Source organism: Morus notabilis, unplaced genomic scaffold (genome assembly GCF_000414095.1).
Source record: "Morus notabilis unplaced genomic scaffold, ASM41409v2 Scaffold5168, whole genome shotgun sequence".
In the NCBI taxonomy this organism is placed as follows: Eukaryota; Viridiplantae; Streptophyta; class Magnoliopsida; order Rosales; family Moraceae; genus Morus; species Morus notabilis.
This window is the reverse complement of record NW_010366860.1, coordinates 1-25246: the sequence shown is the minus strand read 5'-3', so window position 1 is coordinate 25246 and position 25246 is coordinate 1. Positions and strand designations below refer to the sequence as shown.

At 34.2% G+C, this 25246-nt stretch overlaps 2 protein-coding genes across 3 annotated transcripts; both read left to right on the top strand.

Annotated features, from left to right (window-relative positions):
- Positions 1 to 11260: 11260 nt before the first annotated feature.
- LOC21384586 (protein STRUBBELIG-RECEPTOR FAMILY 3) lies at positions 11261 to 17566 on the top strand. 2 transcript variants are annotated; one of them, XM_024174239.1, is made up of 16 exons: positions 11261 to 11751; positions 11929 to 12058; positions 12147 to 12218; positions 12446 to 12511; positions 12626 to 12697; positions 12782 to 12853; positions 12975 to 13046; positions 13131 to 13196; positions 13367 to 13432; positions 13926 to 14299; positions 14396 to 14805; positions 15149 to 15420; positions 15649 to 15778; positions 16113 to 16249; positions 16413 to 16569; positions 17107 to 17566. In XM_024174239.1, exons 1-16 carry the CDS (start codon positions 11661 to 11663, stop codon positions 17167 to 17169), a joined length of 2250 nt encoding a protein of 749 aa, XP_024030007.1. In that variant the 5' UTR covers positions 11261 to 11660; the 3' UTR covers positions 17170 to 17566. The 2 variants fall into 2 exon arrangements, with proteins under 2 accessions (XP_024030007.1, XP_024030006.1); XM_024174238.1 differs by having other exon boundaries at positions 15649 to 15787.
- Positions 17567 to 22168: 4602 nt separating this feature from the next.
- Positions 22169 to 24600, top strand: LOC21384585 (katanin p80 WD40 repeat-containing subunit B1 homolog; the record flags this gene model as incomplete). The annotated part of the gene is made up of 5 exons (XM_024174240.1): positions 22169 to 22490; positions 22975 to 23105; positions 23825 to 23942; positions 24185 to 24411; positions 24498 to 24600. Coding segments are annotated over exons 1-5 (604 nt in total), but the record flags the coding sequence as incomplete, so codon positions are not given.
- Positions 24601 to 25246: the final 646 nt, after the last annotated feature.

The window sequence follows — 25246 nt, the reverse complement described above, 5'->3', positions numbered from 1 at the left end:
GTCATAGCACGTTTAATAATCGTGTTCGCGTGTCGTGTTGTGTTAACCGTGTTATTAGCGTGTCGTGTTCGTGTTTGGGTTTCTGACACGTTTATTAATCGTGTCGTGTTCGTGCTCACTATAATCGTGTCGTGCCGTAATCGTGTCGGCCTGAACACGGCCCGTGAACACGAATTGCCAGCCCTAATTATCACTTGCACTTGTTATCCAACTTGCATCTGAGTACCCTTCAAGTACGGTCAGATAGTCATTATATGACAAACCCAAATTAATGGTTCTTTTAAGATAACCAGGTACTCTTCCAATTATATTCCAATGTTCAATACCCGGGTTACTCGTGAACCTAGACATTTTGCATACCGTAAATGCTATGTTGGGTCTTGTACAATGCATAATATACATTAAGCTACCAATCGCACTAGCATATTCAAGATGTGCCACCGCTCGGCTTGCATTCTCTAGTAATTTAATACTAGAATCATATATGGTATTAGCTTCTTTAAACTTCAAATGATTGAATTTAAGAAGTACTTTCTCAATATAATGAGATTGACACAACGAGTAATCCCCACTATGCTTCCTCACTCTTACACCTAAGATAGTATCTACCTCGCCAAGATCTTTCATCTTAAATTGTGAAGTTAGATATTTCTTGGTATCATTTACCCCTTCCATGTTTGTTCCAAAGATAAGCAAGTCATCAACATATAAGCATATTATCACACTAAAACTATTTGTAAATTTAGAGTATATGCATTTATCCGCATTATTATGCTTAAAACCATGAGATAAAATGACATTATTAAATTTCTCATGCCATTATTTTGGTGCTTGCTTTAAACTATAAAGTGATTTGACTAACTTGCAAACCTTCTTTTCATTTCCAAGTAGTACAAACCCTTCGGGTTGTTCCATATAGATTTTCTCATCAAGATCACCATTTAGAAAAGCCGTCTTAACATCCATTTGATGCACATGCAAATTGCATATTGGTGCAATTACAAATAGCACTCTTATGGATGTCAATCTAGCTATCAGAGCATATGTATTGAAATAGTCTATACCACGCTTTTGTTTAAAGCTATTAGCTACCAATCTAGCTTTGAATGTTTGTATAGACCCATCGGTATTGTACTTTCTTCTAAACACCCATTTGTTGCTTATTGGTTTTGATCCCGGAGGAAGATCGACCAAGATCCAAGTTTGATTCGAGATAATCGAATCCATTTCATCATTCACGGCTTCTTTCCAAAAGGAGGCATCCCTTGAAGACGTAGCAATTCACTATTTTTGCTAGTTGGGTCATAAACGTGTTTTTTTCGTGTCGGGTCACGGCACGTTTAATAATCGTGTTCGCGTGTCGTGTCGTGTTAACAGCGTTATTAGCGTGTCGTGTTCGTGTTTGGATTTCTGACACGTTTATTAATCGTGTCGTGTTCGTGCTCACTATAATCGTGTCAGCCCGAACACGGCCCGCGAACACGAATTGTCAGTCCTAAAATTTACCTTTAACGGGGGAAAAGAACAAGAGAAGAATAGTTTATAATCTTGTTTATTTTATCAATTTGAACAGTAAAAAATTTTTAAAAATAAGAACGTTTAACTTTTTTACTATAATAAAAAATTTTCACATAAAATTATATTTTAACACAAGTTAAAAATTAAAATCAACGAGCCAAACGGTCTAATAAAAATTTTCATCCCTCAAAAAAAAAAAGTAGTCTATACGTACATTAATTGGCATATTGAAATGCAGCTAAAAGACAAAAATATAAGGTTAAAGATGTTCAAGCCGCATTTTTGTTTCAAGGGGACAGTGTGAAACAGGCACATGTGAGAGAGGAGAGAAAGTCATCGCATATATAAATAAGGACGTGGCTTCATCTACATCATCCCTTTTTTTTTGTAATTGTGGCTCCATCTCATCAATCATTAGAAATCATCTGCCTTAAATGGGGCTGATTGATGAGCATGCATTTTCTTTTCAGAGCATGCATTGGTGAAATGACACAATCAACCATAGTGTGAATTGAGATAAAAAAAAAATGATAGTGTAAATTTTTGTTAGCTCTGTACCAAAATCTAGTGTCCTCAACGTTATTAAAAATTATCCTAAAAGAATTTAAGAATTCAATAGTTGTTACTTGTTAGCCAACTAAACTCGTGATTTAATTTTGAAGCTAATAGCTCTCCCCCAATTTTATCGCGTTTTTATTAGCATTTTTTTAACTGTACGAATTAGTTAAAAAATTGTAGCTTAACATTGGTATTTGTCCTTGTCGATGGAGACCACAAATTTTTAAGAAAAAAGTTTAGAGGATGTTTATTTTTTATATTCGTTTTTAATTTTGAATCATAATTTATGATTTATACAGTATTTTTTTCTCATAAAAAATACACATAAAATGAGAATAATTATGAATTATGATTCTAAATACACAAACTAAACGTTCATTTAGAAAAAATAGATAAATACCTCTTAAAATGTATGAGTTTAGATTTTTACTATTTATTTTTTATTAATATTTTTTAGTTAAATAACTGTATTAATAAAAAAGATATTAATTAAAAATAAATAATAAAAATTAAAACATGTACACTTTTAAAATTAAGTTCAGTAATTTTATAAAAAAATAAAAAAATATTATATATATATATATATTTAGTAGCTCCACTCTACACAAACTGATGAGTAAGGGTGTAATTCGGCCGGGTAGGGTCGGGTTGGGCCGAAAAATTGAGCTGACCCGCTCAGTGCGGGTTGAGAAAATTTTGAGCTGCAACATTCTTTTAAGCCCACAAACTCAAAACCTATCGGGTGACCTCAAGTAGGCTCGGGTTACTTGGGTTACTCGGATTACTCGGGTTGCTGTCTTATTGAAGCAATTTTCTTCCTACGAGTACGAGGTCCAAAAGCAATATGAAAAAGTAGAAGTTTCTTTTTTTGGAAACACAATAATTGGCCTTCTCAGCTTCTCTTTAGCAACTAAATTAACACATTTAGATTTTCATGCCTAACTAACAAAGACCCAACAAAGACCATAATCCATAGAGGCACTATATAATCAAGATGATACAAGTATTCAACCTGCTGCCAAGTAAATGGTGAAAACTGGTTTTAATCTATGACTTTATACCTCTTTTAAGTTTAACAGTCCAAAAGTATAAAATCCATAAATAGTCCATAAGCATTAATATAACATCAGACATACTTCTTAACAGTCAATAAAGTCCAGAAATAAAATTAACAATACGTCAAATAAACAGTCCATATAGACAGTCCAACAAAATAAGAAATTTAGTCCACTCCAAATAGTTTAATCTATAATAATAGCACCTCCATTCCCAACTTGCCCCTCATGTGTTGCAACAGAATTTGACAAATCTTGAGAAGAAAACATAACAAAAAAAATCATTAGAATCAAGTTTAGGACAACAAAATCAACAACAAGGAGATGAAATAAAATTAAAAAAGAAAAATTAAAACGTAAAAATATTACCCGACTCAATATCTTCATATTTATTAAACTCTTCCATGTCAATAAGGTTGATGTGCTCACGACTACGCAACTAATTTTGTTTACAAATCAATGCCTCCACCATCTTAGGGCTCAATGAACTCCTAAAAGGATCGAGGATGCGGCCTCTGGTACTCAAAACAGATTATGAGGCTACCGTTGAAACAAGAATGGCAAGAATGTCTCTTGCAACTAGTGAGAGAACCTTGCATTATTCTTCCACCAATCTAAAACATCAAAATTTGACTGAGTTGGATCCTCCATAGGGTCTGTCAAGTATCTGTCCACATCATTTTTGTACTCATTCACATTCTTCTCTTTCAATTTCCTAACGAATGAGCTCCACAAACACCTTTTTCCTTCTGCTTCCCTTTTTGCCTCTGTTGTACTTGTTGTTGTCGCCTCCTCACTACTTTCATTAGCCACAGATTGACCCTTATCCCCACTATAAGCCTCATGCAGCCGGTACATAGTATCCTTCACATTCCTTGCTAATGTTTCAGAAGTGCAAGAATCATACACTATAGAGAAACAATATGTCAAATAATCCATTTTGTACCTAGAATCAAGTACAACAGTCACAAAGAGAAGACAATTAATATTCTTAGCATTCCCCCAAATCCCCAATACTTGTCATACTTCTTTTTCATACTCATAGCCATGGATGAAAGCATTGAATCCTCTTGTTTGCTTATTTCAGATAGCTGGTTTTGCATCTCACAAAGTTCATGAAAGTAAGAATTTGAAGTGACATTCAAAGTGGCACTAAACTTCAAAGTTATATCATAAAAAGTCTTCAGAAATTTCACAAACACCTTAACATTCTCTCAATCATCATCAAGTGACGGGCCAATCTTCCATTCCCCATCCCTCATCTTCCCGAAAATAAGACACGAACTTGTCATCTTCCTCTTCATATCTTTTAAAAGCTTTTTGAAAATTAATGGTTGCATCTAACATCATATAGGTGGAGTTCCATCTATTAGGGACATCTAGGCATACGAGACCTTTTCTCTTGCTCCACACATGACTTGAATTTCAGCAACCTAGCCGGAAAAGACCTCACATACCTCACAACGTTACGAATGGCAGCTATGGAATTATGTAGGTCTTTTAAACCTGCATTGAAAATCAAGTTCACTATATGGGCACAACACCTAACATGCAGAAATTCCTCACCTAAAACAACAATTTTCCACCCCTTAGCCTTCCTTCTCAAGTAGGTAATCATGGAGTCATTTGAAGAGTCATTATCAACGGTCATAGTGAAGACTCTCTCAATACCCTAAGTATGCAAACATGACTCAATGACTTTACCAACACTCTCTCCCTTGTGGCTTGAAATTTGATAAAAGTTTATAATCTTTTTTTGCAAAGTCCACTCACTATCAACGTAGTGTGCAGTTAGACACAAATAATTAATATTTTGTAAGGATGTCTAACAATCAGTTGTTAGGCAAATCCTTTGACTGTCCTTACTAAATTCAGCCCTCAGTTTCTTCCTCTCTTTCAAAAAAAGTTGGTAAATGTCCTTGGTAATCGTAACACGGGAGGGGATAGAGAACCTAGGCTGCATCACTTGACAAAAATTCTTAAATCCTTCACCTTCAACAAACCTAAATGAAAGCTCATCTGCAATCACCATTTTTGCTAACGCTTTTCTACAACGCTCATTGTTAAAGCCTATAGCAACTAGATTACTACCAGTTTCAGTGCTTGTTTGGAAACTCATAATTTGTTACTTTTTGTTTTGGATCCTATATGGGTTTTTATTGCATTGCTTTTCTATGTGAACCTTCATACTACTTGTGTCATGTCTCATACTATCACACGCATATGTTACTCCACAATAGATACACTTACACCTAGGCTCATTTGGATCCTCACCCTCTATGATTTTGAAATGATCCCAAATAGGAGACTTTTTTTGTGACTTCTTCCTCTTTTTACTGTCTCCCTCTTCTTTTTCATTTTCAATTTTAGTGCCCAAATTCGGTACAGGGGTAGGGCTGGGTGTGGGAGTGGGCAAGGTAATGGGTTCTTTAGGCACAAAGACAGAGGTTGGATTTTTGGTCTGGCATTGGTCACTTTCTGTTTCAGCAGAGGACTTGTAAGTGCTTTCAGAAGTTTGTGTCGGGTGGATGATAAATTTTTTCATCTAGCACACAAATTAACCTAAAAAACAGAAAACATATGATTGAGACTAAGTGTAGAGATTAACCTAAAATCAGTTCATCTCAGTTCTCATGAAAAACATAATATTTCTCAGAACTTAGTTATCACAAAACAAACAGAAAATAAAAAACTGAAAACAAAAAAACTAACCTTTCTGTTTCAAACTTGCTTTCTTCTTAACCTTTTATAGACTGAAAATGCCTTTTCAGTCTTCACTCTTCTTCCTCAGCTAGAAACAAAAAGGCAGAAACCAATAAACGACAGTAAAGATTTTAGAAATAATAAACGAGTACCATACAAAAAGCTAAAACCAACGACTATAGACTATAAAAAAGAAAATCCATATGACAGATGCAAACACAATTCCACAGAATCCTCAAGTTTCCAAACCCAAAGTTGAATCAATCCCAGCTCTGAGAAAACACTTTGCTCTCTTCAACAAAGCCTTACTATATCTCGGAGAAACCTCCAAGGCCAAACTACATTCATTAATTGCCCAAGGGTACTCGACAAGCCCAAACCACATTCACTGATCCTTACTCAAAGTATTAAAAAATCCTGATCCAAACAACATTCGTTTTCAAAGTATTAAAAAAAAAGGACTTCCCAAATCAAAGCTTAGTTAGCTCTGATTCGTGCCTTAATCAACAACTCTAATTTTGCCAATTCTTACTTATAATCTAATCAGAGCAAAGAAGAACAAACAAACAAACAACCCCAATTCACAAAGTAATAAATTTCAACTAAAAGATTCAAACAAACAAACCCATTTATGTTTGGTTTGCTCTAATTCAGAGAGAAATAAAAAACAAAACAAAAAAATATGGAAGAAGAAGAGGAACGGAGATTTATGATGAATGGCGAGGAACGACGAGTGTGAGGAATGGCAAGAGATTGCGGAACGGCGAGTGTGAGGAACGACGAGAGAGCTGAGGAACGCCGAGGAATGGTGAGAGACTGAGAAGAAGAAGAGGAACGAAGAATGACGAACGACGAGTGTGAGGATTAGGGATTTAGGGTGAAGTGGAACGGAGAATGAGAAGGAGGAGGCGAGGCGTGAGTGAAGTGAGGCGAGAGACTGAGGAGGGAGGCAAGAGACTGAGGAGGGAGGCGAGCGTGCGAGTGATTAGATTTAAGGATTTAGGGTTACATGCCTGGGGTAGGTAGAAAACGGCCGGGTCGGGACATAGCGGGTTCAATAATGCCCGCCTCGCCCCCCAACCCGCATAGTGCGGGTTGGGACTATTTGTATCCGATTTTTTTATATATATATAAAAAAAAATCTATGTATTCGGATCGGACAGATTATTCGGGTTCGGACTCAATTCTTACACCCCTACTGATGAGGCCCATATGAGGGCTACACAGAAGTACTCTATTTTTAGACACAAACAGAACTTGATGGGAAAGAAGCATTTCGTTTATGCTTACGGCTTATACTATCTCAACTCTTTTTTTTTTTTTTTGCGCTAATATTACCAAGGCCTCAACTAGTAGTATTACAGTTGTATACTTTTATTGGTCTAATAATGATAACTGTCTCTTTATTTTATTATTTGTTTATTTATTGGCATAACTTATTAGTACTTGTGACATCGGTGTCCAAGGTATCAACTCCAAAAGCTCTTGCTGCTCGTTAGTGCATTAGTGCATAAAGTGAAAAGTAAAGCGCGACACAAATAGCGACCGTCAATATCTTACTACTACATTAGAGGTATTTGGTATTAACGTGCGTTTAATTGGTAGAATCATATCATAATTTAAATTATAATTTGTAGTTTGTTATAGTATTTTTTTTTATAAAAAATACACATAAATTGAAAATAATTATGTATTTATAAACTAAATGTCCATTACATGATAATTTTTTTCAAGATTGTTTTGTTTTGTTTTTCTGTTGGCATGAATCAATCTGAGACATGAATTGGTGGCAGCTTTCTCTCTTGCTTAAGTGCCTTGTATATATTTGTATATTTGAAAATAGTATGCAGTCGTTTATTCACTTGTGACCCGTACGGTAACACCATTCTCTATCGATCATTTCGCGTACTTCGGATTTTTCTAAGTTCGGATTACTTTGAGATTAAGCATATATAGGCTTTATTGTTTTCTTTCACGTCTCTTTTGGACACCCAAAAAAAAAAAAAAAATGTTACCAACGTAACTTAGAAGGTTGGTTTAATTTTAGATTCTAATCTGTATGCGTAAACTTGAATTTTCCCTTTTTCTTTCACGGTGCAAGTTAAGCTACTTAAGTAACCAAAATGACCGCTTATCTATCACTGAAAAACAACTTGAAATGAAAGGAAAGACGTTCACACAAACAATTACAGCTCCATAATGCGAACGGGCGCAGCTGACTAATTAAGTAAATTTATAATAATATGTTGGGTGCTAGCATAATATATATATATTATATAACATATAAAATTACACTATTATAAAAATATATATTTAATAATACTCTTTGTTGTTTCTTATGAGGTTTGGAATAATTGTATTGGCTCAAAGTTTTTGAAGAATAATTTTTGCGTAAAAATTTCCCATTGAGTGACTCTTTAGACATAAGTTGATTGATTGATAGATAATTAACATTTTTTGGTGATTTGTTTGAGCTACTGACGGCGCAAATTCTTAAGAATATAATATCAACGTCATAGCATCCATAATCAATTTTAAATCAAGAGCGTCAGTAGAGAAGCATTTATAAGAGTTTTACATATATAAAAGCCCTGTATTTTATGTTTAATTATATTGCAATACAGTTTAAAGGGTTTTCTAATACTTTATGAGACGTTTGATTCATAGATTAAAATCATAAGATTAGAACTATTTTTTATTTACGTGTATTTTTTGTGAGAAAAAATACTGTAATAAATCATAAACCGTGATTCAAATCGGGGTACGAATCCCCAACCAAATAACCTCTTAATATTCAGGAGTGTTAAATTTTGACAAAGACTGATTAATTGTGATGTACAACTCAAAATCTATGCTAGATTCCGTTTTCCGAGGACATTATTGGATTGAGATATTTATATAATTTTTTTTTGGTAATTTATCTTTCTTGTTTGTCCATTGTCAATTTGAGTTTGTCATTAAAAATTATTGCAATTATAAGCCTGCATGTGACATTTGCAATGGCTTGACATCAAGAAAGGTTAAGTTGTTCCCTTGTAGTAATAGACTCGAGTTTTTTTTAGTAGTTAGGTGGCTAGAGAAATTCATGGCTTGAATGATGGATAACTCGTCTACGTGAAGAACTGAAATTTTATCTAGTTTCTTTAAATAAAAAAAAAAAAAAACTTTTCTTCCTTGAGTTTCATTTTAGATAAGAAAAGGACCTTTAATAACATATTCGGAGGATTTTCTTAAATTTTATATCTTCACAACATCGATCGGCCGCTACACATGAAAATCGTCATGGAATGCGCTTTCAATATACACGTAAATCTATGTGACATTCGCAGGTCTAATGCACAAAAATATGACAAAATGAGAAGGAAAAAAAAAAAAGCAAGATGATTGTATTGCGAGAATGATTATTAAGATTTTATTTAGTACGAGAGATAAATAGTATGAAGAATATAGAGAGTTGAAAAAATCAGAGATTACAGTATAATTAAATATTCATGCCTCTCATCAATTCACTAGAAAATCAAACATTCACTCAAAATTTTTTCTTTTCGACAAAAATGACCAAATTCTTTTAAATTGTGTTTTGGTAAAAAATTTTAATATCTTAACAAACATATTTTTTAAAATTAATAAACACGACATAAATGTAAAGCTTTAAATTTTAGTGGCATATCACGTAAATTTCTCACTAAAAAAAGTATATGAAACTGACACGTTTTGCAATAATTGCGTGAGTTGAAAATAGAACTTCACCCATAAATTTTATTTCATACTCTATTGTAAAATTCTCCTAAAAAACAATTAACTTTGCAAATTTTACATTTATATATTTAAAAGTTGTGGCGGCAGTGATAGAAAGAGTCTTTTTATAAAAGAAAAAAATTCATAAAATGAGATTTTTATGATTAGGCTGCCTACCTATAAGACTATTCTTTAAAACGCGAGATTCGTATCAAATTATGTCATTTACAAACATGCACTGTGATGGACCTCCTAAGGTTAAAATAAAAAAAGATAAGGCGTTTTGATCAAAACACTCAAATAATAAAATAAGAAGTAAAAGTTAGATTTATTTCAGAAAAATTATTTAAATAGGACGGTTAGTTAAAAAAATATTTATTATGTCTATCTTGTAGGAAAAAAAGTATGTGTTAACCCTAACTCTAAATAATTAATAATAAGAAAGAGATCGTTGATCTTATTTTAAACAATCTATTTCTATGTAATTTTGTATGGAAACTTTATCTTGAAATCAATATTTTAATCGATTGTGTGATATATTTAAAAACTTATTTTAAAATCAAATTAGAAAAAGAGTGTTGTAATTTTTTTTTTGTAATTATAAAATAAAAAAGCAAGTAAGTAAGCAAATTAATTTATACAGTAAAAAGCTCTCACATAAAATCACATCTCAATTCGAATTAAAAACTCGAATCAGCAAACTAAACAAGCTCATTTTATACCCAATACATGCTTCCAAATCCATTTAATTTTAAGCGAGGTCAGAAACGGAGAATCTCCATTGAGGAAACTATCCCCGTACCCTACCATTTACCTATTAGAAAGGAAAAATTAAAAATTCTCATAATATTATAAAACTCAACGCAAACTTCATTACATTAATTATAACATTTAGCAACATACTCGTTAATGTCTCATAAATAATTTTATTATTTATAATTGAAATTATTATAATTAAAAGGATAGTTACCTGTTTTTTTGGTAGTTTTCCCTTTCTTTATAATTATTATTAATCATTACACATTTTCTTTAAAATTTTTTAAAATATAAAATATGTACAAGGGACGGAGAGTTTCCAGGAGTTAATTCTAACCATATATATATATATATATACATATATCTATTTTTTTTCTACGGCTTACTCCGGATCGTTGTCAGGTTTGAACTTGAAATTGACACGAAATTAAATTGCAGGTCAATTTCAGGTAATACAGGTCCAACCCGAAATTGATCCGTTTTGTTCGTGTCAAATTCGAGTCGACCCGATTCTGACCTGCACCCCATTTTTCTCAACTTTAACCTGTAATTTTTGTGTCAATTTTAATTCGTGTTGTCATGTCGTGACCCGTATTACCGCTCCTAGTCCATCCTATATGATATCTCTTATGTCCGTTTTATTCGCGGGTAAAATTTCCATCCTAGGGAAGTACAAGGTTATTTCCACTTCATTGCATTGTTAAAAGGTTATTTCCACTTCATTGCATTGTTAATCTCATAGACTAGTATAGTCATTAGTCATAGATATACCATTTTATTTAACTTTCAAAAAAAAAAAGAGGAAAAAGAAACTCACGGTTTTCAAAATTTCAAACGTCATAGACAATGGACATAATTCTTCATGCAAAGTCGGTTATTAGTCTCACTCTCATCGAGAAGCGCTCAAAAAAGAAAAAGAAAAGGGAAAAAAAAAAAAGCCCCTGTGATTGTCCCAAGTTCTTTTCAGTTTTCTCCTCAACACAAAGTTCTCTTCACTATTCAGTACACTAGTCTGAGGACCACCCCCACTTCATCAAGTCCTGGATTTTCTTTGCCATTTTCTGTGTCAGGAATCTCGGTCCCAGACTAAAATATTTTTGTCAGCTAGTTTTTTTCAAGTGAAATCCGTTTCAACCTTTTTTTTTTTAAACTCCATTTCCTGTTTTCTGAGCTCAAAACCTTAAAGGGTTTAAAGGGTTCTTTTTCTTTCTTTTTGTTTTTTTTTGTTTTGTTTTGTTTTGTTTTTTTTTTTTTCTTTTGCCTTCACCGGGGCTTCTGTGGTTGATGGTTGGTTTCTATTCTGGAATCAAACTCTACTGAGGCAAAGCAAAAATGGGTTATTTGAAGTGGGACAAATTTTTTACTGGGTTGGTGTTGATTTTCACTTTGCCATTTTGTAGCGGAATAACTGACCAACTTGATGGTAAAGTTAAAAGTTCCTATTTTTCATACGAGAGTGCTGTTTTGTTCTACTCTGTTTGGTTCCTGGGAAAGACTCAGAGAAAGTTGCTTCCTTTACTAAGCGTTTTAATTAAGGTTAAGAATTTTAATTAAAGTTCGAATTTTTATTTTACTTCATTTTTTTTAAATTTTTTTCTAGTTATGGCGATGAATAATTTGTACGTTGCTCTGGGATACCCACCCCTTCGAGGGTGGCTTCTTGTTGGGGGAGACCCATGTGGGGAATTCTGGGAAGGAGTCGAATGTGTCTTCTCAAACATTACAGCAATGTAAGTTTATATGGATTTTCTGTTTTAGAATGATAAATATTTTTTTATCTTTCATGATGAATTCTCTTGTGGTAATTTGGTTTTGCAGAAAACTCAGCGGTGCAAATTTGGGTGGAGAATTGGGTGATGGCTTGCAATTCCTTGGATCAGTAATACAAATGTGAGAGGCTCATTTATATTTTATTGTGCTTATATTATTGTATGTTGTAGAATCACTTGTGAAATGTTTGTAACACGTAGTATTCCAATGTTTGATTTCGAGGGGATGAATTGGACTTTATGATTCTTGAGTAACCGAATAGTTTAAAATGTTTGATTAGTGATTGAATTAGGAGGGACTAGTTTTATAACTAATATTTATAAGCTTTGTGCAATGCTATGGTGTAGTGATTTCAGCAACAATCATATAGGAGGGAGTGTTCCATCTGCTTTGCCCCCAACTCTCAGGAATTTGTACGTTTTAAGCTCGAATTCCTATCGTATTTTTGTTAATAATTTGTGCTGTTAAAACATGTGTAGATGTAGATGTACTAACTAAGCCAAGTTGTGCTTTTCTTTCTGTTCTAGTTCTCTTTCAGGTAATCAGTTAACAGGAAGCATTCCAGATGCCTTACCCGTTTTAAGTCAGTTGTTGGAATTGTAAGTTAATGACATACTGTTAAATTTTGCTAGATCTTGTTGCTATCCTTTTTTTGTTAAAAAGTTGGGCTTATATTCACTTAGGTCGTTAGATAATAATCATCTCGTTGGAGCTATACCGGATGCCTTTCAGCAGCTTACCGTCTTGACACGTTTGTAAGTTGTCACCTTTCAGTTGAGATAGCTTTTGCTTTGTTCTTGTTGTTCCCCTTTTTTTTTTTACCCCCTCTAGACTCTTTAATGTTTTGAATGTGATGAATAATGTGCTGTGTTATAGAGATCTGTCAGGAAACAACTTAAGCGGTCAACTTCCTTCTTCGATGGGAAATATGTTTGCTTTGTCAACATTGTGAGTTAGTCTCCGAAAAATCCTTTCTAGAAATGGCATATATGCGTAATTTTCTGTTGATTGAATATTGCTTATGGAATACAGGCACTTGCAGAACAACCGGCTTGTTGGTTTTCTGGATGTCTTACGGGATCTACCGCTACAGGATCTGTATTCTCTGTTCATCCTTTACGACAAACACCTGTTAACTTGAGATATTTTTATCTTCTAAGATTAACCATTATGTTACTATTATCATTTTTGAAACTGGTTAGAAAGTAGTCCAGCATTCAGCAAGTCATAATGTCATATAATTTTTTCCGCGCTTTTTTCTACAACAGGAACATTGAAAACAATCTCTTCTCTGGACCCATTCCTCCCAAGTTGCAGACAATTCCAAATTTCAGGTGAAACCAGATTTTTTGTTTTCGCAACATTTGTGCAAGTTTTAGAACCTTTCTCTTTGGAGATTTTATAAAGCAGATTTTTCTCTTTAAGATTAAAAAAAAAAGGTCTTGTCAAGGTTTATAGAGTTTTAGATCCTTGAAACCTTTGATACCAGCACACTGAGATCGTTGGCCCCTGTTACAAATTATGTTGAGGAATTTTACGTGTCATTGTTGAATTTAAGGAGTTTATACCTGTATGTCTCAATAACAAAGAGAAGCATGGAAACCTTGTATTTGGGCACGGAGAGACTTTTATTTCTTCTTTATCGATTTAGACTATGCGTTGTGAAAAGCAGCTTTTTAAATGGATATCAAGTCTATGGAATGATCCTATGTTTCACAAAGAAAACACAATGCTCCATTATTATTATTTTTTTCTTTACATGTGCGTGTGTATTAGAAAATCTGATCGGTTCTTTTTCCACTTACTCTTGTGGCTTGTGCTTTGCAGAAAAGACGGAAATCCGTTCAATACTACGATTATTCCAACACCTCAGGCAGCACCCTCTGCATCTCCAGCCCGGGCTCCATCTTCTCCAGAAGAACCACTGTGGCATCGTGTGAATGGACCTTCTTCTTCTCCTATAATCGTGAAGTCTGGGGAACCTAGGAGATTTTTGAATGCTAAGGCAATAGTTTGGATTGCCATTACAGGGGTCTCAATAGTTGCCACATTAATATTGTGCCTTCTATTCTCAAGATGGTTCAAAGCGAAACGAAGGGACAAAATTGCTAAGGAACATTATTTCGATACTTATAAGGGTTCGACCGAGAAGCCTAAACATGATGAATCTTCATTTCCGCGAAGTAATCAAACAGATACGGGTAATGCTTTGCCGTTGAATCTCTCTTCTAAATAAAATAAAAATACAATAAAATAAAAGTCCTTTATTGAAAACTGCTGTATTTTAACTTGTTCAGAAGTTGCAAAAGAGGCTGTTGTTAGACCACCAGAAAGAAGTGGAGTGGACAACCAAAGAATGGGTTTTGTGCCAAAACTGAAGCAAGAACGGGTCATGGATGTGCGAAGAAATACTCAAAGTTCAATGTATATGAGGGATAATGAGATCGACATGACAGACACAGATGATGATGTTTTGCCGCCGCCGCCTCCTCCTCCACCTTTCTCAACAGACAGTGACATAGAAAACTCAGTTGTACCTACCATTGTCAGTACTGCCGGACGGCCTATGAAGAGTCGTAACTTGAATTCTGTGAGAATGTTTACCGTTGCATCACTTCAGCAGTACACAAGTAGTTTCTCCCAAGAAAATTTCCTTGGAGAAGGAATGCTTGGTAGCGTTTTTAGAGCTGAGCTTCCTTATGGAGAGGTATGACTTTCTTGATATGTTACAGACTAGTTTCTGTAAGCTACCATCTGGCCCATTAACTATGTAGTTTGCCAAGCTTGGCTATTTCTTGTTAGTTTGTTGGGGTTGTTGCTGTGTTACAGTTAAACTTGTGATATTTATTAGACTTTTTTATTTGGCCATAAGAACCTTGATTTGAACCATTTTCCAGGTTTCTCTTAAGAAGTTCTTTAGAATTATGGTTTTTATATCATGTACCTTAATGATATTCTCTTTCTCCTGGATTCTGTATTTATATTATGCTTTTTGATACAAGATTGCGAACTTGGGTGTCTAACCATCTTCTCCCTGATTCATTTTTTAGCTTCTGGCAGTCAAGAAACTGGACAACACAGTTGCTAGGAAGCAGACAGAGGAGGAATTTCTCGAACTGGTTTCTAATATCTCCAAACTACGACATGCCAATATCGTGGAGCTTGTTGGTTATTGTGCGGACCATGGCCAACGCTTGCTTGTGTATGAGTACTGCAGAAATGGGACTCTTTATGATGCACTGCACGTGGATGCTGAAATCCATCAGAAGCTTTCATGGAATAGGCGGATCCAGGTCGCAATTGGAGCTGCAAGAGCCCTAGAGTACGCACAAAACATTGACAGAAATTTACTATATATTGTGAAATTCATTAACACTATTAAACTAGACATTCATGGATGTTTCTTGGGTTGTGCCCGCTGTGCTTTTTATTAGCGGCTAGGAATTACCTAGAACCAACTAAATTTCCTGAGGTATACGTGTTCACTTGTCCAAGGAGATATGCTTCTAGAAAGTTCATAAATGACTGGATTTTTTTTAATGTGGCAAAGGTATTTGCACGAGGTCTGCCGGCCACCAGTTATACATAGGAATTTCAGGTCTTCCAATCTTCTCCTTGATGACAAGCTTGAAGTACATGTATCAGACTGCGGTTTGTCTCCATTGTTGGCATCTACCTCTGTGAGTCAGGTAGTTCTTTTTCTCCGTGTGTGTGGCCAAGTGGAGAGAAGATTATTTTTGGGAACTCAACTTTAAATCTGACTTGTGATCTGGTGCATCAATTTTATGAAGGAAATTTAGAGAGTAATGGAGAAGATATAATATGCTTATGGGAAAAGATGGACTTCTTTTTCCTCTTTGTGTGGCAGAATCGCTAGATTATACTCTAAACAGACGTGAAAAGTTAGAACTTAGAAAATTACAGATCTCAAAATTCTGACAAATTTGAGCTGAAAGGTTAAATTATAGTTGCAGTTGATACTGATAGATTGAACCTCTCTGTTGCTTTCAATAGCAGATATCTGCAGGTCTCAGTGTGCATGGTTATGGTGCTCCGGAATTCGAGTCTGGGAGTTATACTTACCAGAGTGATGTCTATAGCTTCGGAGTTGTGTTGTTAGAACTCCTCACCAGGCGGAAACCCTATGACAGGTAGCTGTTCTATAAGGAACAATGACGTGATTGTGTTTTTTTTTTTTTTCTTTTTTTTGGCCACTTTCTTTGTTGTTACATATTGGCAACTGACACTATTTACCTCCTTGGGTTCAACTAAGAATGTCTTCTCATGGTTTGAAAAAAAAAAAAACAATCGCAGGTCAAGGCCTCGCGGAGAGCAGTTTCTAGTTAGATGGGCTGTCCCTAAGCTTCATGATATTGATGCATTATCAAGGATGGTTGATCCCTCTTTATATGGAGCTTATTCTATGAAGTCTTTGTCACGCTTGGCTGATATTATTTCCTCATGCTTACAGGTATGCTTCCCACCCAACCAAAAAAAAAAGTCGGACTCGGAGCCCGTTTAGTAGGGCTTGTTTGGTATAGAGGGGTTTGAACCCCGGTTCAAAATTCTGTTACAGTATATTCTCTCAAAAATTCAAATTCAAAAAGTTTTGCGACAATGTTCTCTCACCAAAATTTTACAAATTTGAATTCTAATTCAAACCAGGTACCAAACAGTCGTAACGTTTTGAAAATGTTTTCTCACGTTTCCGGAGTTGTATCTGTAGGAAATGACATAGGAACAGCTTTCGATTGCGTTATTTTTAATGGAAATCGTTTTTTTAAAACCATTTACATATTTTGTGCAGGAAATGGGAAAAAAAAAAAAAAAAAAAACTTTTTTTATTTCATATTTAAAATAAAATCATTTTGAAAACACTCCAAAATGTGCCTTAAATTTATAAAGTAGACTTGTCCAACTGAGAACATGGTTTTTTTTTTTTATTTTGGATTATCTGTGTACTTATCTTTGTGTGAGAAGTTAACCTTGTATCCACTCTTTCTTTCAGAGGGAGCCAGAATTTAGGCCTCCAATTTCTGAAATAGTCCAGGAACTATTACAAATGACTTAGAAGAAGAGGCCCCAAGCAGTTAGTCAAGGATTAATTCTAATTAGGCAACTATGGGACTGATGTGTCAGCTCTAGATAATGGCAGATTTCAATATTTGATTTTGACAGGATCGATATCCTCTGATAACATAATGTGGCCGATTGAGTATTTGTTCTTTTCAAGAACTTGCTAATATATTGTTTTTAAACTCATCATTCTTTGTGGATATCATTAGCCAAAGTAATTATCTCTGTTGTAAACAAAAGAATGTGACATTTTAATTCTGCGTGAGCCTTACTACGGATATATATATATATATATATACTTTCTGAGTGTGGCTACAATGACTTGCCCTCGTTAAATATTTTGATATGGAACAATATAATGTGTGACAAATGATTATTATTGATTATGTTGAGCAAACAAAGATATAAATGCATGATTTAAACTTTATTATATATATATATATCCTGTTTTCCTGCCTAGGATTCCTGAACATTCTGTATCATTTCTAAACGTACATCCTTGGGCTTTTGGATTATTCTCTAGGGAGAAAGAGAGAAATAGGTCAAGATTTAAGATGAATTAAAATTAATAGGTTAATAGTTTACATAAATTAATAAATAGGTTAAATTACTGTTTTCGTCAATAACTTGTCTGGTTATGAATCATAACTTGACAAGTTATTGTCTATAATTATCCATAACTTGTCTGGTTATGAACCATAACTTGACAAGTTTGTCCATAACTTATCTGGTTATGAACTATAACTTGACAAATTATGGCATATTAATTTTTATAACTAAAAATTGACTTATATATTTTTTTAAGCTTTTCATATTGACTTATTTTCCACTATTTCCCCCTATTCTCTATACCCCACAGTTCTAACGGGTCTTTTGGACATGAATCCCCAAAAACGTGTCTTCAATTGACGAGAACAAGATGTCAGCAAATAATTTTTAACTGTCGGATCACCTCAAAATTCTACAAAATTAAAAATATTACAGTGATTTAAAACAATTAAATAAAGATTTGACAGTCAAAAACTGTAATTTTATTCGTCTGGTATTTTTCATATTTTATCAAAAAAATTTCGATTTAAATATGCGGATTTTTTTAATGCTTGGATGAGTGATTATGGGAGTGGAGATCTGGTAGATGGGGTTTTGGCAAAAAAGAGCAAAGAAAGCTAGGGACAGAAATGATTGGTTTCCCATGATGTTGGTGTGGTATGTCGGATGATTTCCTGGCAGTCAAATACTTCTTTTATTTTTATTTTTTTTCCTCTTTGTTTTCGGTAGTTGATTAAAATGTTGATTTATATGAGTCCAAAACCAAGGTCTAAAGTCAGGACAAGAGCAGCTTGTATATCTCACACGTGAAATCCTCGGAGAATGAAGCCATTCCATTGCCTTTCCAATAATATAAAATTATTTCTCATCTTCTCACTATATAATTATATAAAATTATTAAATTACTATCATTTCTCTCTCTCTCCAATATTTTTCAGGTTGTAAAACAAACTCATTAGTCGTGTTTAAAATTGATCCCGTTTTTATTTTTCACGTTTTTTGAGAAAGAAAAATGGAAACGTTTTTAAAACGATGTTTGGTGCAATAAAGACAAAAAACGAAAATGAAAACGATTTTTTAGTTTAGTGTAAAATGAGAGAGAAATGAAAATGACTTTTAATCGTTTCGTTTTTCATTTTTTGTTTTTGTTTTCTCCTCTCTCGAGCAGAGAGAGAGAGAGAGAGAGACATTAATAAGTTTTTTTTACATTAAAAATAATTTCTTGATAAAACTACCAAAATACATTTTTAAAAATAATTTCTGTTTGAGATTGAAAACGTTTTCATTTTTAATTTCATATAAAAAATAAAATTATTTTAAAACAAGTTTCAAATACGCCCATCAGTATTGTTCATTTAATCTAAATACCGAACGTGCCTGACCAAAGTTTGGCTTAATCCTTGTTTCGTTTGGCACATAGAAAAGGACATATTCTCGTACTAAAATGGTGAATATAGACAAAAATCTCCAAATATTTGGCAAAACTAGTATTTTTTTTCTGAATTAGACTAAGGGTTATCTTTAAATCATGTTTAAATCAATCTGGGTATTTTTGGAAATTAGGATTATGCTTTTCTAGTTGCTATTTGGATGGAAGCCTCAAAACAGTCAAACCGCGTTGTTGCAGATTATCTTGATTCACATGTCTGGTAAAATTAGGGTACCGACTTGAGTAAGAAAGTCTTTTTTTGTAATATACAAATATTTGGTAGGTGATACGTGAATTTTCCCCTTTCGTTTCTTATTAAACAAATTGATTTAGATAAAATAACTAACCTAACATTGATGTAAAATAAAAAAAAAATCAAAATGCCAAAATCTATGGTGTTTCCCACTTTCTCTAATATTTTTTCAGCTATTTTTTCCTATCTCCCATTTGGAAAAGCTTAACGTAAGTATGTTACCAAATTCTAACGAATATTTTTGTTGTGATTTTAAGCTACACGTTTTTGTGGGGAAAGAAAATGGAAAAGGAAAGGGAAAAAAAAAAAAAAAACATCTAGAACCTTGCCACATCCTACATTGGACTAGAAAGTTTGGATCAACCAAGAACTAGGTTTAAACCCTGTTTAATGTACGATCCACATACTAATCATGAAATTGACTTGTATAATTCCACTTTGATTAATTAGGCTATTTAATTAAAATCCGCGACCCACAAGCCAATCTTCAAATTGATGAGCGAAACTTAGGAGACGTTTGGTTCATGGATTAGAATCATGTAATTAGAATCATTTTCGATTTACGTGTATTTTTTGTGAGAAAAAGTACTGTAATGAATCATAAACCATAATTCAAATCATAGTTTGAATCCTCCAACCAAATATCTTTCAAATCACGGGACCATATAGCTGAACAAGAGGGAAAAACTTTCACACTTGAGTACCACGATTTATTTGGTGATTTATTAGTTCTATTCGGTAAGATATTAAATTCAAGTCAATCTCATCACATTAAATGGGATACAGGACATAAAACGATCTATTTATGAGGGATCTATATGTTATGTGAGAATGCTTATTGTTGACGGTTGGATTTCGTCAACAATAAACCCGCCGGATTACTTTGGGGTTACTCTTTGGTTTATCGGCTTGTGGGTTTATTGAAAGTGTGGATTCTAGTTTGATTTAAGTATTTTTGTGTTTGAATAAACTGTATGTAAATGAACGAGAAGAATTTTATAGTGGTTCACTCTATAAAATTAGAGCTACATCCACTGTGTATATTGTATTTCTTTTGTGGAGATTATAATTTACAATAAATGCTATCTCTCTCTCTTGTTCTTTCTTCTCTGGGATCTCTGGACCCTTTCCCTATTGGGGGTCCTTCTTCTTTTATACTCGGGCTTCCTTCACTGGGTGGGTTTCTTTTGTAGGTAGGAACACTCAAGTGCTCTCCCTATCTAGGCCCAGACATAGCCCACTAATTAGTAATGTTCACTCAACCAATTAGTCTTCTATTACGGCTCTGTGACTCTCCGTAATGCTTTTCTGTCTCCTGGGGGGGCGGTTTGTAAACTTGCAATTAATGCTGTCAGACTTCTCTTACTTTTGCATGTAACCCGTCGTGTCTTAAAGGGACGTTCCCCTCGTCGTCAGCGCTGTTTAACCTTTCTCGCCCTCTCTAGCGATCTTTTCTGCAGTCGAGGGATCTTGTCGTGTCAACCCAGGCGGAGTCAACCATCGACGCCTCATGGGGTCGTCGCCCTAATCATGGACTTCATCTTCGGGCTCTACAGCTGATCTTGAGGGAAACGAAGCGTCGAGGGTTGAGTGCTCGGTGGAAAGCAAGTATAGCCACGTGTCGTGGTGCCGTTAGTCCAGGTGTCCATTATATTTTCCCACACAACACTTATACTTTGTTTTAAGTACGCTATACCCTAACTTTATGACGGTTATTTATATATATATATATATATATATCAAGTAAACAATGCCATTTGAATAAGTGCGATTTGCAACAAGTTTGAGAGTGCCTCTCTTAAGGTCAAATGGTAGCAGTACTGCGGTTGTTTCCTTCCATGTGACGTTTAAACCATAAACATTATTTTCTCCGATGGGCCCAATTTAGTTGTAACTACATGAGTAAATTTTAATGTTTCGAAATCAAAATTATTGAATTCGGCACATGCAACTTTTGTTTGATTTGACTTGAAGTTCTATTCCAACAACACACCAATTCCTGTAAATGCAATTATGCGCTTAATTTTTACTTATTGGCCGTGGGTATCTTTCGGTTCACAAGCACAAGGCAAGGGAAAAAATTGAACTAAATTTTTATCCTTTCCCCAAACATAATCCACACATTTGTAAAAGTTTTACTTTAATGAAGTTTAACTTTCTTTTGAATAGAAAAATAATGGAAGTTTTTTGAGAAAACAACACATCTCCCTTAAACCAAACGCAAATTTCAATTAACATACCAAAACATGACGCCAACAAATCTTAAACAAGAAAAATCCTAAATAATTTGCAAGTGACACGTCGTAATCAAATCAAGACGTGTTTTACCACCTCTTAAAGAAAGAAGAAAAAAAAAAAACTGTTCGTAAAAGGAACAAGTCTAGTTGTCAATTTAGGAAAAGCTTCCCATATGCTATTGTTTGATAGAAGTCGCTTTCCCAATTTATTTTTCTTCTTCGCACACTTTCTTTTATTAATTATATACAATTAAATAACCTTACTCAACGTGCTGTACGGTATATAATACACAAAAAATAATGAATATAAGCAAAAATAAAATAAAATAAAATAAAATTCGGGTTGTGAAATTCCTTAAAATATATGCCACCAGTATACAAGCAATAACCGACCACTGGTTTTGTAGCAATTTCCGCTGTCTGTAAGTGAGAAAAGCGAAGGGCATTTTGGTCAAATAACAGAAGCTGACGAAAGAAAGAACTTGGCTCTTGGCTCGTCCTTTCTTGCTTGGTCTGAAATCTGATTTCCATTCTGTTTCTTGTCTCATATCTTTCTCCTATTCCCTTTCTTTCCGAATTCCTTCCAGTACTGGAAAATTTTCCCGGAATCTAATCCCTAACTTTCTCGGAAAATTTCCGGACCGATCTGGAGAAAATTAAAGAAAAAGAAGAAGAAGAAGAAGAAAGCGCTGAGTTCATTGAATCTTCTCTTAGTTATTATTGAAGGAAGCAGAGTTCTTGTCGAAGCGAAAGTTTTTTTTTTCTTCCGTCGCCGGAAGATATCGTTCTCCGAGTTTCAGCTAGCTCCGTTCACCGTTGTGAAATGGCGAAGCGTGGATATAAGCTGCGTATCCTTTTTTTATTTTTGGGATTTTTCTTGAAGTGTTCTTAGCTGAAATTAAGTTATGCTCTAATATCTTATCCGATTCTAAGGAAGCAGAGTTCTTGGTTTTTCTCTGATTATCTGTTTTCGAAAGTTGGGAAATCGTATGTCCTGTTTGGTTTACTGTGAAATATTTGCTGCAAAACGAAGAAAGTTCAAGACTTTAGTTTTTACTCACTTTGGTTGGCGTAATTTTCTCGCTTAAGATGATGACAAGGTTATTTTATCAAAAATCTTTTCAGCATTAATTATAAGGACGAGGAAATCTCATTCTATATTGATTTGGGCAGTTAGATTAAGATATTCCTCGGTTTTGGATGGAAACTAGTGGACTAAAATAGCATCAGAGCGAGTTTATTAACTAACTTCTTGTTGTTGAATTTGGGTTATTGTATTTATGTCGTTTTGTTTGATAATTGTTATTTTTCTTGACCCTTATTGGAAAATAGAGGAATTTTTGGCTCATTCAGGCGACGTCAATTGCCTAAATATCGGGAAAAAAGGGTGCCGACTTTTTGTTACCGGCGGGGATGATCACAAAGTCAATGTTTGGGAAATTGGCAAACCAACGTCGTTAAAGGTTTGTTAAATTAAATGTTATGTCGTTTTATATTTTGCGTTTTTGTTGTTATTATTTGTTGCCTGAGATTTTTTTGCGTTTTCAGTTAATATGTCGTTAGTTATGTGTTGGTCAACTTCTCTCTCTCCATTTTGTTATTTGAGTTCCCTAATTTAGAGGATCAGCCATATTACATGTAACAGATATTATTGCCGATGGTTTCTATACATGGGTACACTTGGGAACTGCCAGTTTCAATGCAAAGTCAATTTTGTGGGCATATGCCATACGTTGTTGAATAGAGTTCTTTCTGAAAATTAAGTATAGATTTTTGTGATTATAGTTATAGAACTTGGCCGAAATGTATTTTCTATTTTTTCTCTCAAAATTTCTCCTCTTTTCCTAGCTAAATAAATTCAAACTATAAACTTGAAGCTTTCAAAAAAACAAAAACAAAAAACGATAAACTTGAAAGAGCTATCCTTTTTTCACTTTATTTTAAATAAATGTATCCTTAGTACCTTTCGGTGTTACTTGAAATTTTCCTAGCTAAATAAATTCAAACTATAAACTTGAAGCTTTCAAAAAAAAAAAACAAAAAACGATAAACTTGAAAGAGCTCTCCTTTTTTCACTTTATTTTAAATAAATGTATCCTTAGTACCTTTCGGTGTTACTTGAAGTCTATGAGTACTGGGGATTGAATGAACTCATTTTTTGTGCTTCTTCCCATTTCGACAGAGCCTTTGTGGTCATACAAGTCCAGTCGAGTCTGTTGCTTTTGATTCGGCCGAAGTGTTAGTCCTTGCCGGAGCTTCTAGCGGTGTAATAAAACAATGGGATTTACAAGAAGCAAAGAGTAAGCTGTTTAATTGCTACATTATAAGACTTGGATAATTTCGATGATTTGGGGTTGTATTTGATATAAGACTTGCATTGTTCACGTCACCTACTAAATGGGCTTTGATTTAGTCGAATTCTCAGTTCAAATTATTTTTGCAGGTTGAACTTATAGGCTAGAAGCCTTGTATCATAGTAGGAGTATATAAGTAATTTGTTAGTGGACTTTTTAACATATCTGTTATTGTCATTGAAGTGTAGTGGTTCGCACGCTTTCTGGACACAGATCCAATTGCACTGCCGTTGAATTTCATCCATTTGGTGAGTTCTTTGCATCTGGTTCCATGGATACTAATCTGAAGATATGGGACATTAGAAAGAAAGGATGCATTCACACTTACAAAGGTCATACTCAAGGCATCAGCACTATTAAATTCACCCCTGATGGTCGATGGGTAGTTTCTGGTGGGTTTGATAATGTGGTGAAGGTAATAATTGATCATGAGCTGTACCAATTGTAGTGAGAGTTATTGCCGATACTTATATTCTCTAAAATCTTGCTGCTACGGCTTAGGTGTGGGATTTAACAGCTGGAAAGCCATTGCATGATTTTAAGTTCCATGAAGGACATATTCGGTCCATAGCTTTTCATCCTCTTGAATTTCTCCTGGCTACAGGTGAGCGAATGACTTATTATTATTATTATTATTATTTTCTTCTTCTAACTGTCAGTTTGAGGTGTCTTAGAAATAGAATTAGCTTTGCCACCACTGTGAGTTCATTGAACATAGAAAATATAAGTTAGCCAGCCTGTTAATGAGTTGCATTTAATTATTCTCATCATATTTCTTGAGAAAAATAGTCATAATTTTTTATTTTATTTTATACAACACGGGATCAAACCCGTAACTTCCCCCTAAACCCCACCTCACCCAAACACCTCTGTGCCACTAGACCAAGCTCTCCTGGCTACAGGTGAGCGAATGACTTATTATTATTATTATTATTATTATTATTATTATTATTTTCTTCTTCTAACTGTCAGTTTGAGGTGTCTTAGAAATAGAATTAGCTTTTCCACCACTGTGAGTTCATTGAACATAGAAAATATAAGTTAGCCAGCCTTTTAATGAGTTGCATTTAATTATTCTCATCATATTTCTTGAGAAAAATAGTCATAATTTTTTATTTTATTTTATACAACATGGGATCAAACCCGTAACTTCCCCCTAAACCCCACCTCACCCAAACACCTCTGTGCCACTAGACCAAGTGGGCTTAGGCGAGAAAAATAGTCATAAGGACAATTTCATGTAAACGGAA